This window comes from Culex quinquefasciatus, chromosome 3, assembly GCF_015732765.1.
Source record: "Culex quinquefasciatus strain JHB chromosome 3, VPISU_Cqui_1.0_pri_paternal, whole genome shotgun sequence".
Taxonomy (NCBI): Eukaryota; Metazoa; Arthropoda; class Insecta; order Diptera; family Culicidae; genus Culex; species Culex quinquefasciatus.
In genome coordinates, this window is record NC_051863.1 from 173,770,148 (window position 1) to 173,783,638 (window position 13,491).

At 44.7% G+C, this 13,491-nt stretch overlaps 1 protein-coding gene across 1 annotated transcript; it reads left to right on the plus strand.

Moving 5' to 3' along the window:
* Positions 1 to 35: 35 nt before the first annotated feature.
* LOC6032223 (speckle-type POZ protein) lies at positions 36 to 13,481 on the plus strand. The gene is made up of 2 exons (XM_038260108.1): positions 36 to 188; positions 12,193 to 13,481. The coding sequence occupies exon 2, from the start codon at positions 12,876 to 12,878 to the stop codon at positions 13,272 to 13,274; it is 399 nt and encodes a 132-aa protein (XP_038116036.1). The 5' UTR covers positions 36 to 188; positions 12,193 to 12,875; the 3' UTR covers positions 13,275 to 13,481.
* Positions 13,482 to 13,491: the final 10 nt, after the last annotated feature.

A 13,491-nucleotide genomic window follows, 5' to 3' on the forward strand; every position in this document is an offset into this window, starting at 1 on the left:
GGTGATGCACTTTCTTCCGTCTCTCTCTGCGCTCTTTCTTTAGCGTGTTGTCCGCCATCTTCATCGTTTGCGTGTGATTTCGTCTCGAGGAAAAAAATCGAAAAAGTTGAAATAAACTCGCGTCTCCGGTGAATATTCAGCTGATTTCTGAATCTCTAACCTTCAGCCGAAAAACTGAGCTACTTGTGGTAAGTTTCAATCATTACGCGAACACGCTGTTAATTTTTGCCAAGCGAATCTTTTTGCCTTCTGAGGAACATTTTCTGAGCAAATATCTGGGGTTGTATGTAGACAAGATACTAATTTATCGAGAAATTAAAAGTAAGAGTGTGTGCGTGCAACATGGAGTTTAACTTTTCAAAGTGTCATGGTAACCTTCACAGCAACTTCATAGAAAGTTTAGCTCCGTGTTGCACACACTCTCACTTGTAATTTCTCGATATTAAATTTTGTTCACTCGAATTTCTCGGCAGTGGCTTTGGGATTGGGGTCCAAGGTCTTGCAGTAACCTTGTTTGGAGTCCCATAAGTGCCTATCGATATTGCGACGCGCCGCAGTTCTTGACAAAAAAGGTACTACTTGACAGCTCGTTCCAAGGGAGCGTTCTTTTATTACGTAACACAAAAAATCGGAATTTTATACCCCCTCTCAACAAAATTTCCGTACTAATTTTAAAAATTTGGTACACTCAAAATCGAAATAACCCTTAAAAGGGTACTTTCTATCCTTTTTTTCAACTTTACCCGTCGTCACCCTTTTGAAAGGGTACGAGAGCGAAACCCTTCAAAAGGGTACTGGCGCAGTACCCTTTAAAAGGATACTGGTCATGGAGCACGGCTGTTTTTCAAAATTTTCATAATGTAAAACTTACATAGCAGCGGTGCTTGCTAACTACGTTTATCCTTTTCCGGTACCATGTCCAGCGTTGGCTGAACCTTCTAGGTGCCGATTGTTCGTCCGGAGATGATGGACGAAGAAACCTTCGGAAGTAGCCGGTCCAGCGGGATAGAAGCTGCCAGCGTTTTGTTCGTCATTCTGCTACGGCCAAGAAACGGACGAGGTAAAACAGAATTCTTGCGGACTCAATCCGGAACAGTTCCGGCAAACTGAAAAAGTTGACAAGCGGATGCGATGACACGCACAAGATTTGACAAGTCCACGAAAAAGTTCCCATTTTTAAATGCAGGGCGGTGCTGGCATCGTTTGCAGCCAAGGAAAGTACCCTTTTGAAAGGGTAAATCCAGCGAGGTGAATTCAAAGGATAGTTTTAACCGAGGGGCATGACATTGGCCTTAATATATTAATTTTTCGCATTTAATACATTAAGGAATTAAATTCCTCACGTTATTTCATATTTGACAGCACCACACCTGCTTTGAAAACATTGATTTGCCTCCTGTCATTTCCGCTCGCGAAACTGTCAAGTGTTTGTGTTTTGATTTAGATTTGGGAAATAAATGCATCGTTGAGTTTTTACGGAAAATTTGAATTTGAATTCGAGGTCGCTGCCACAATTCTTTGGCTTCTACACGCATCTTCAAGTGGATCGGCGCTAGGTTGCAGCTGGACCTGAGCGTGTGGATGATGCCGAGTACGCCGGACCGCAGCATCTGGTGATGCACAGTAGCACCATCAGATGATAGGCGGAGAGCCAAGAAAGGAGAGGATTTTTGTATGAACAGAAGGCGCAGCAATCGATGCATCCGCCACCGGAGGTTCCCCAGCAGTTACCTTACCGCCATTTTATCATCTAGGTAAAGGACTACCTTGTCCGCTACCTGTATTTTCCGGCATTATGAACCAGCCGCCGTTGACGACCCAGTGATATTTTCTCCACCGTTGAACATGGTTCCCTCGTTGCACCTGCTCCAGGCGAACGTTCAGTCTCCAATTCCAATGAATGTGCTGTCGCCGAACCTCCCAGATTCTGACCAGCGACTGGTTCAGGAGGTTCAGCAAAATCATCCGCCAGCATCAGAGTCAGAATCGCAGCAGCAGCACAAAAGCCGCAAAATTGCCAAAAGAATCAGCAACAGATGCAGCACCATCGTGGCAAGGTGAATCACTCCGGGGAGTACGACGCGTACGCGAATCTGATGAGCGAACGGGACAAGCAGTGGCTGCTAGGATTTAGCTGACGCAGCTGGACACGGTCACACCTTCTTCATACAACAATTAATTTATTTTTTTTCATTTGTAATGAATAAATACAAGTTACTTTAGACTCAAGCATATATTTCAAAGAAAATTTGTATATATTGTTTTCACAATTTCACAGCATACTATCGATCTTGTCTAGCACGGGGAAGCGAATGTTGTCCAGGTTGCAACCACGGTTCAACTCACGCATCATGTCGGAGTCAGCACAAGTCTCAGTGGGTCCTACTTGCGGCTATTGAAGGAACGATTCTTGCCGGGGCAGGCCATCACATCGTATCCGCTCAGAGCTAAAAACTCTTCACTGCTTTCCTTTGTTTGAAAAATAGAAAAGTATTTAGAATACAGGTAATAAAATGGCAAATTTCCATAGAGAGCATTTAGAGCTAAAAACTCTTCACTGCTTTCCTTTATTTGAAAAATAAAAAAATATTTAGAATACAGGTAATAAAATGGCAAATTTCCATAGAGAGCATTTAGAGCTTGAAACTCTTCACTGATTTCCTGGCTTGAGAAATAAAGAAAAAATGGTTTTTGCTATTTAATTTCATTTTCTTATTTTATTTAAAAAAGGTGACAAAATGTAAATAAATATCATAGAGATTATTTAGAGCTTAAAACTTTCTTATGGTTATCTTGCTTGAAAAATATAGTTTTTTCTGTTGAATTAAATAAAATAGAAAAGTTTCCTGAAATCTTTATAAAGTTAAACTTATGTTAACTGATTTTCTTTTATAAAATCAAAATAATTGTTAGAAGATTTAATATTTATTTTTTTAACTTGCGTATTTGAAATTGTTTTTTATCTTAATTTGTTGTACAAAACTTGTAATTTTGTTAAACATTTGTTTTGTCAAGACAAACATAAAAATAGCTGTGCAATAATTTTGTTGTTTCTAATCTTAATTACTTACCAGTACAATAAAAAGAATATAATTTTATAAATTTGTATAATTTTATCTGAAATTTCTTTCAACCATCCAGACGAGAGCATTTAACATAAAAACTCTCTATGAACACTCTGCTATACTAGTTTTCACTTCAGATGATCTCTACCAAACATGCCTCACATTACCTGTGCCTACGACGCGGTCGCTTTGTGTTTGTCGCAAGCAGTATTTATTATAAAAATAGTTTTTATTTTTTATTTCGGTATCTATTGAAGATAGAGCTTTGGTGTCTTCGAGAGAGTTGTTCATTTTTGGTAGTTGAGCAACTTTGTCGAAAACAAAAATATTCTATACATTGTATCTTCGAAAATAAATAGTTTTTTCTTGTTTTGCACAACTAAAATCAACCAAATTGTAATGACGTCTGAGACAATAATATAGAACCTTTTGGTACCAGCAACTTTCTAGAACAAGTCAACTTTCTAAAACTTATCGTTTTTGAGATATATGCAATTCAATATTATTTTTCCCCATACAGAGCTGGCTCTGTTCGCTGCATACAGAGCTTAGCTCTGTTCTACCATACAGAGCAGGTAAGGAGTTTTTATTGAGCCTGTAGAGCTCGATGCGTCTCTGCTGGTAACTTCATTTTTGAGTGTATGGAGCGTAACACGGCCTTCGACCCCCCTCTCCCCCAAAATGCGTTACGTATTAAAAGAACGCTCCCTAAGGGGGCCATAGTTGATCAATCGAAAAATGTTGTTTTGTCATTTGGGTACTAAAGCCTTGTGTCAATTTTTATGTACAACGGTAAAAAACATCAGGATCAACAACCATTTTTGATCACTTTTTTCATTTTAATGCAAAAAAAAAAAAATAATTACAAGACAACATTTTTTCGATGGATCAACTATGGTCCCCTTGGAACGAGCTCTCAAGTAGGAACTTTTCTGTCAAGAAGGACCGCGAGGTAAATTTTTCAAATTTGATTTAAAAATCCATTTTAAACTTTTTTTGGTCGTATAAAGGGTCATTGTACTCAGAAAAATAAGCTTTATCGCTGTAAACAATAATATCAGCAATCTAAGCTTCATTTTAGGACCCAATTTATTTTGTTTTCATTACAACATTGAAAAAAAGTGATCAGAAATGGGTTTTAATCGTGTTTTCACCGCTGTATATACAAATTTAGGACCCTTTTGACAGTTAGTTCACTATTTTGCTTATAGGGTTCTAAAGCCCTATGTACATTAAATATAGAGCACCTGGTTGCTATACATTCATATAGAGCACCTGGTTGGCTGAAGCGAACTTTTTATTAAATTTGATTGCACCATAATTTTAAATTAAAAAAAAACTTAACTTTATTCACCTTATGATGGTTGCTGCCTTCCTCACATTCACATAAAGAATACATTCCGTCGGAATTGCATAATCCCCGTTCTTAACACCTGTTAAATTAAAACTTTAAGTGCCTACTTACATACAGAAAACAAGCATATCATTTACGAGATGTTTGGATGATATGCAACAGTCCATGCGGTGTGGTTAGGAATGGAGCTACATACTCATTGTCTGATGGACTAACAGCATTCCTTCCTTTTTGAACAGCAGGCTTCTTGGGAAGGTGTCGGTATTGACTAATGAAAAAAGGCGGTTCAGGGGCGCCGAGGACTTAAAATACAGCTCTGCATGTAGCCTTATTACAGATTGTCAAGGCAAACAGATTGGCCAATGTTTCTGGACACCAAACGTGCTGGACACCAACCGCCCTTTACGCCCAGCAAAACTGGCAGTGTTGCAAGCGGAAAACATACGTTGCCAGTGCCGATTTATTTTGCATCGGCCAATCTGTCTCCCTCGACAATCTGTAAGCCTTATGTATGGGACAAAGTTTCTCAGTTGCAAGTTTTGAACATGGGATGAAGGAAAGACATAATAAATTCTTCTTAAGGAGTTAAGCAGTAGCTTAACTTAATTCAACTTAGTTCAAACTTTATGTACCGCATTGTCTATAACGCATTCTTCGACCCCGTTTGTTCGAAATTAGTTCCTTCATCCGCTTCTCGACCTTAATCGAGCTTCTCGACCCCGACCGCGTTCACCGAGCTGCTAGGTTGTAAAATGCTTGATCTTATTCTTGTTTTTGTTCAGTGCTGCACATTTTTCCCACATTTCATCGATTCTCTTCTGCTTCGCTAGTTTCTGCTCCAAGATCTGCTTCTTCATCGCCTTGATCCGAATCGTGATGATCTTTCCACTGATTGTGGGAAACTTCTTTTGAAGAAATTTTTGCGTTCTTTGCAGCACTTTCGTTCGCTTTCGGAATCCGATCTAGTCACGCGATGGACCGATGTTGTGCAGCGCCTGGAATGAGGCCTCCAGCGAGACGGCCTGTACCACCTGGGTTTTCGTATGTGATGTTACCCATCGACGGGTCTTCAGCACGGCAAGCTCTCGCCATGTAGCCCATAACATACTCGTACCCGTCCGCTTCTTGTCTGAGTTTGGCTTCGATGTTGTACAGCTGAATGTCAACGCAGTCGTCGGAATCAGTTCCTTTGTCGTCGTCGTCAACATCAGTGATCACCGCGGATCAGCCTGTCCACCAGATAATCCTCTTCAAAAGGACACACATCCGTGTTCTGGTTTCTGTTGAGAGCTTGGTTCAGGCCTTTGCTAAGGATAAGGCGCTCAGCGCAGCTAGCGGCGACGGATGTTTGTAAGTGCCACCGTTCTGTCTCAAAACCGCGAAAAAAATTTCGAGCATGATGAATGTGATGTTGAGGCGTAGCCGAAGTTGCAGATACTCGAAGAGTTTTTTGATGGACTGAATAGTCATCAAAATTCCCTTCTGCCAAATCTGTAAAAGAACCATACCAACCATAGATTTCCCGGATCATCTTCTCCATGCGGTCGAGGATGGCGTTTTACTCGGAGAGGTTCAACCCGTAGCAGCGATTGGCGATTATGGTTTGGTCTATTTTGTACGAGTTGCACACATCAAACCAGTCGTTCACCGTCTCGAGCACTACCGCCAGAATCTTCGCTTCAAGAATATCTCCGAACTTTGTACAGGTTGTTGAACTCCACTTTGTTGGGCTGCAGGTTCATAGTTTCCGGTTCTAGAAGTGTTGAGCTGAGCTTCGCCAGTTCTTCCAGGTACCGATTCGTCGGGTCTCGTATGAAAGGCCGAAACTGAAAAGGCCGAATCCCGAAAGGCCGAAATTCAAAAGGCCGAATTAATCTAACATTGTTGCTAACTAAATTTTTAAAGTCAGTTCGTTGACAGCTACCAACCAGTCAACATCGTGGAAAAATTGCTCTCGGGCTTGTTTACTTTCAAAAAAGTGTTCGACCGTAAATCGCGGGTCGTAATCACGCGCGGTTTCCCTGCCGAATATGGGAAAAAAGAAGTCAAAGGCCCCGCCGGACGGCGTCCCGGGGGTGAAAAAAACGACGCAGCACACGTTCGATCGACGAGACTACGGTCCGAAACTGAAAACTAACCCCACTTTGGACACCGAAGTGAAAAAACTCGCAGCTGCGGGTCACGGCTATTCACTCCGGCGAAGGGCATCTTACTCGGATTTGTCTAGCACGCGAAACGGAAATACCTGGGCTGGTGCATCCACCCAGCCAATCCCACTTGCCAACGGGTTTGACGCTTTGCAGTCGATGGAAGACGATTCGTCCAGCAGTACCAGCGGTGACAGCATCCCGGGAGTTGTTGACATCCGCGTCAAGAAAACGGTGAAGGCTCGCTGCCCCCCAATAACAGTGCGAAACAAGACGGCGATCGAAATCAACAAACTGATTTCACGCCTTGGAGGTGGCGGCGGCAGCTACAGCCTACGCAATTTTGAGAAGGCGGTCCAGATCAAGGTGAAGTGCGCGGAACTTTTCGAGAAAATTACCGCAGAGCTGGTGCAGATGAACGCGGAGTTCTTCACCCATGCCAAGCCGGAGGACGCCCTAGTGAAGATCGTTCTTTCGGGTCTACCCGTGTTCGAGGTTGATGATCTGATCGAAGAACTAGAAAAGAACGACATTTTCCCGCGGGAAGTCAAAGTGCTGTCAAAATCGGAAGGTGGAAATCGTGCACTCTACCTTCTCAACTTCTTGAAGGGTTCGGTGAAGCTGACGCAGCTGCGCGAGGTGAAAACCATCTGCAACGTCGTGGTCTGGTGGCGTTTTTACACTCGGAACAAAACTGACGTGATGCAATGTTTCCGTTGCCAAGGATTTGGTCATGGCAGCCGGTATTGCAACATGACGCCTCGCTGTGTCAAGTGTGGGCAGAAGCACGGATCGAACGAATGTCAGCTCCCAACGAAGGCCGAGCTGGAGAAAGCCCCGGATGACGTCCGCCAGAAGATAAAATGTGCCAACTGTAACCTCAACCACACGGCCAACTTCAAGGACTGCACCGCTCGCAAGGACTACCTCAAACATCAGGAGAAGAAAAAACCTCGTAAAGCAGCACCGCAGGCTGAGAAGGCGTCCCCCTCGCCACGGAAGTTCACCTCAAACGTGGTGGCACCTGGACTGTCCTTCGCAAACATTGCTGCTGGTTCGAGCACTAACACCCGACCTGGCGCATCGACCGAAGAAACAGAAGCTCTCAACGACGATCTGTTTACAGTTACTGAGTTCTTGGGCTTGGCGAGAGAGATGTACGCTCGGCTCAGCAAGTGTACGACTAGGGAGGAACAATTCTTCGCTCTTCACGAGCTTATGGTGAAGTATATTTACGTTCACTAGTTTAAATAAATTAAAAGTACTAAACTGGAATGGACGATCCGTTCCGAAGAAGGCACTTGAGCTCTCTGAGTTCATTGTGTCGCAGAAAATTGATGTTGCCGTTTTAACTGAGACGTGGCTCCAGGGAAACGTTTCATTTTTCATCGATGGTTATTCGGTTGTTCGACTGGATCGACCAACAGAAGCTGCTGAAAGAGGGGGCGGGGTTGCTCTCCTGGTCAAACGAGGAATCGCTTTCAAGCCGATGGACAATCTACGGACGAAGGTGATTGAAGCGGTTGGCGTTCGGGTTCAAACGGAGGGCGATTCAATCAACATAATTGCTGCTTACTTCCCTGGAGGCCGCAGCAAAGAAGATCGAGTCAACTTCAAGCGTGATATCGGAACCCTGACGAGGCAAAGTGGAGCTTACTTCATCGTGGGAGATCTCAACTCTCGCCACAGGATGTGGAATTGTACGCGGGCAAACCAGACTGGTAACATCTTGATGAACCTGTTTCGTTCTTCCGACTTTTTCATTCATGCACCCACTACGCCGACGTACGTCCCGCGTGGTCGCGCACGCCCTTCGGTCATCGATCTGGTCCTGTCGAACAACCGGGTCAACATGTCAGTTCCTAAAGTACATCAAGAGCTTTCATCAGATCACCTTCCCGTGACATTTGAGATCGACTGCAACATCCAGGCGGAGTCACAAGCTAAACGAGTTCGCTGCTACGACCGAGCGGACTGGGTCCGGTTCCAGCGGGAAGTTGGCGGAAAGCTGGACGTAACCGTAGAGTCGCTGAACAACATCCAGACAACAGCCGAGATCGACGCTTCTGTTCGCCGATTCACGTCTGCAGTACTGGAAGCTGAGGACGTTGCAGTCCCCTGGGCGGAGTACAATCCGCAGAAAGTGATTCTACCAGATGGAGTGCGGCTGCTGATTACACTGCGAAACACCCGTCGACGGCAGTTCATCCGATCGCGAGATCCTGTGCTGGGCCTGATCGTCGAAACGCTGAATCAACGAATCCAAAAAGAGTGCAGCAAACTGAAGTACAAAAACTTCGGCGATACGGTCCGCGATATCGCCAATGGCCACAAAAAGTTCTGGAAAATTTCCAAGCTCGTGCGGAACAAAGTTAAACACAATCCTCCTTTCCGTATCGACGATGGCCTGGTCATCTCCCCCGCGGAGAAAGCCAGAGTGCTCGCTGAAAGCTTCGCGAAGGCACACGACAACACCTTGCCGGGTGACCCTTCAGTGAACGACGAGGTAGCGCGGTCGATGTCGGTGGTGGCAGAGGCGAACGAATGTAACGACGACTGGTCCACATACACGAAGCCAAGCGAGATCAAAGCTATCTTCCGGAAGCTGAAAAACAGGAAAGTCCCGGGTCAAGACGGTCTGCGGAACATTACGCTGAAGCACCTTCCGCGAAAAGGATTAATCTACCTCACAAAAATCTACAACGCCTGCCTGAAGCTGTCCTACTTTCCTGCTGCGTGGAAACACGCGTTGGTGGTAGCGGTTCCAAAGCCGAATAAGGACATCACGCAACCCGCAAACTATCGCCCCATAAGCCTGCTGAGTACGCTCAGTAAGGTCCTGGAACGGATAGTACTCGCTCGAATGAACCGACACTTGGACAACAACCGCATCGTCCCCGACGAGCAATTCGGATTCAGGCGAGCGCATTCGGCGAACCACCAGCTCGTGAGGATTGCGCAAGCAGTCAAGAAAGGATTTGACGCGAAGAAATCGACGGGCATGCTGATGCTGGACGTAGAGAAAGCCTATGACACGGTGTGGCAGGAAGCTATTGTCCACAAGCTGGTAGTAGCCAACTTCCCACTGTACCTTGTCAAAATGTTGCACTCCTTCCTGAAGGGTAGAAGTTTTCAAGTGAACGTCAACGGTGCACTGTCGGCCATCCACGGAATACCGTGTGGCGTGCCCCAAGGTCCGGTTCTAAGCCCAACGCTATACAACATCTTCACTGCTGATGTACTGATGATTGACGGAGTGTCGTATGCGTTCTTTGCTGACGATACTGGCTTCTTTGCAACAGACAACGATCCGAAAATTGTCACAATCAAACTTCAAGCTGCTCAGAACCGTCTGGAGGAGTTTCAACAAAAGTGGAGGATCAAAATCAACCCTTCCAAGACGCAAGCCATCTTCTTTACGCGCCGAAGAGCGCCCAAGTACCTCCCGAGTTCCAAGGTCAAAGTCTGCGGCTTGGAGGTGGACTGGTCCAAAGAGGCCAAGTATCTAGGCCTTGCCCTAGACACCGGGCTTCGCTACGACAAGCACATCGACCAGACGCTCAAAAAGTGCAAAAACCTGATGAAGGCTCTCTACTCGCTGGTGAACCGACGCTCACGATTACAACTCCACAACAAGCTGTTGTTGTACAAGTGCGTTTTCCGTGCAGTCCTGACGTACGGATCTCCAACGTGGAAAACCTGCGCAGCTACCCACCGCAAAAAGCTTCAAAGGATGCAGAACAAATTGCTGAAGATGATCTACAACCTCGATCCGTGGCACCCCACCGATGATCTCCACCAGCTTGCCGAACTGGAGACGATCGACCAGTTTATCGATCGCTTGTTCCAGAAGTTCCGGACCAGCTGCCAGATGTCGGACAACCCACTGATAGGAGCCATCCTTCCCCTTTAATGAAGCGGAACTCAACCCCCCACTCGTCTGTGATATTAGTTTTTAGAAACCCCAAGTTTCGATCTCACTAGGTTTTTTTGGCCAAATTTTCCCTAGTTTTTGTTTAATTGCATTTGAAGAACCTTCTGTTACCAAGCGGTTAATGAAAAGGAAGTAGTTGCAAGGAACACCAAATCTCTATGAACCAGCCATTCACACAAGTTGTACAATTGTTATTTCGGTAAATAAAATGAATTGAAAAATTTTTAAAGTTTTAATTTATTTGCCGCAAAAAATTAATTGTAATTATTTGAATTCATTTAGGTAAGTACTTGGTGACAAATGATCAAATTTCGATTACCGTCACCATAATTGGGTACTAAAGCCCTATGTAAATTTTTATGTACAACGGTAAAAAACACAATTAAAAACCATTTCTGATTACTTTTTTTCATTTTAATGCAAAAATAAATTTTGACAAGACAACATTTTTTCGATGAATCAACTATGGTTCCATTGGAACGAGCTGTCAAGTAGGAGCTTTTCTGTCAAGAAGGACCGCGAGGTTAATTTTTCAAAATTGATTTAAAAATCAATTTCAAACTCTTTGTGGTCGTACGAAGGGTCATTGTACTCAGAAAAATAAGCTTCATCGCTGTAAACAATAATATCAGCAATCTAAGCCTCATTTTAGGACCCAATTCAATAGACAACAAGATTGAAACACTTTTGAAATGCTTTAATTCATTCTACTCTACTCACCTGTATGCATGATAACAAAATGAACAGAATGTACTCAATATGTACTTATTTCGCTTAAAATTACAAAAAAGATCATACTTTGTTAGTTTACTGTATCTTTGAACATCATAATCAATGAAAATCGTGATAATATGAATAAAATTCGGAATTCCATAATCATTCTGCCTTTCGAGACATTCGGCCTTTTGAGACGTTTTGCCTTCCGAGCAAAAGACAAAATTCGGCCTTTTGAATTTCGGCCTTCCGAAATTCTGCCTTTTGAGTTCCGGCCTTATGAGGCAATCCCGATTCGTCACCCTGATTCCCTTGTACATAAACCCGCCATCAATCAGCCAGTTTCGGCAAAGCTTGAGAATATGATACGTCGGCGAAGAAAAATATAGGCATGCCCGTGGTCGGATGCGGTCCAAATCGGCATCCCTCGAACCCGATATGATGAAGCTCCGAAGCGATGGTGTTGATCAGGTCTCGCGTCATTTGGCGGTCTAACGCCACGTAGATTGGCTGCTTCCAATGGCCGAACAACCCTCTCGCCATCACCACCTGCATCTCCTTGTGCGGGCCAACATCCTTGTCATTTCGGTCGCGCTCGATGTCCTAAATGTGAGGTAATGAATTCTCCACAAAATGGCGTTCTTAACTCAATTTGGCCAACATTTACGTGCGACAAGATAGCACGACCACGACGATTAATCTAATTTAATCTAACCCTATAGGGTTAGAACGCTATAGGGTTAGAACGCTATAGCATTCAACTCTAGATTTGTAGTGCGCCATTGCATTAGAAACGTTAAAGCGGCCAGGCCTACTGCATCTAGTTTACCGCAGAGATGATTCGTTGAAGTGGGGTCGAGTTTGAGCACGTAGACTGACCCGACGCTTAAATTATTTTTATCATTCCGGTATCGACTTTTACTTCCAAACAAATAGCGTGATCACGTTATTTTTTCCCAATATTATTTTTATTTATAGAATCCTGCAAGCATGGAGCAAACGTGCACCACCACCATGAAGACGACGTCTTTTTCACATGTGTGGATAGTACAGAACTACTCCAGTATCGCACCCAACATGCCGCTGCGTTCGATGGAGTTCACCAGCGTGTCACCGCAATCCCGTCAACCGGTGTCCTGGTACTACATGCTTGAGTTCCTTAAAGATTTCTATACAAAAAAGACACGCAATCAGCAAAATTGCCAGCCCCAAGACAACTATTACAACAGTTCCCTGAACAACAAAGCCAATGTTTTGGCGATTGAGGCGTTCACCGGTTCAACCTACATTTCCCGATCCAGACTGCATGCGAATATCGCTCTACAGATCTATGTCGGAAGTAAATACTCTATTTCTGGAATTTTTGAAGCCGATTCTGAGATCGGGGAATGCATCCAGATCGATCGGCCCACTGTCCAATCCAATTGCGTTAAAAACGACACACTTACGCTGACTTTCCACTGTACCCTTTATGAAGAAATCCTTAAAGGAGATCCACGGCAACAGGCGCAAGCTCAACAGATCCCCGACTCTCTGCTTGTGAGTCACCTCGATGAACTCTTCACCAAAAATAAGTTCAGCGACGTGACGATGATCATTGGCAAAAGCAATTCCGTGCCCATAAGGCCATCCTGGCCGTTCGCAGCCCGGTTTTTGCCGCCATGTTCGAGCACGACATGCAGGAGTCGAAGGAGAACACGGTCAAGATCACGGACATACGCGCGGAGGTGTTCCAGGAGGTGCTGCGCTTCATCTACACCGGTAAGGTGCAGGACATGGACCAACTGGCCCGCGCCCTTTTGATTGCTGCCGACAAGTACTCGCTGGACACGCTGAAATCCAAGTGCAGCGAACATCTCGGTTCCAGGCTGTCGGTGGCGACGGCAACGGCCACGCTGGAACTGGCGGATAAGTACAATGCGGGCGCGTTGAAGCAGCAAGCCATCAAGTTCATCTCGAAGCACGTGAAGCAGCTGAACCCGGCCGACTGGAAGGAGGTTCTGACCAACAACTTTGACGTGGCCGCCGAGATCATTGCCCAGATGGTGAAGGAGAAGTGAGGGGGCGGACTTTTGTTGGGTTTTCGTTTTTTCCTTTTTTGTTTTAACTTGACGACATCTTGAATTTTTAAGTGCGATAAAAGCTGACTCTTTTGAATTACTTCAGCCAACTAGATTGTAAGACCTAGGGTAGGGAACGTCGCGAAGCGTCGAAAAGCTGATTCCATCAATAAACGTTCAATCGCTCAATCTGTGAGAGCAACTGCAGCTTGCCTTT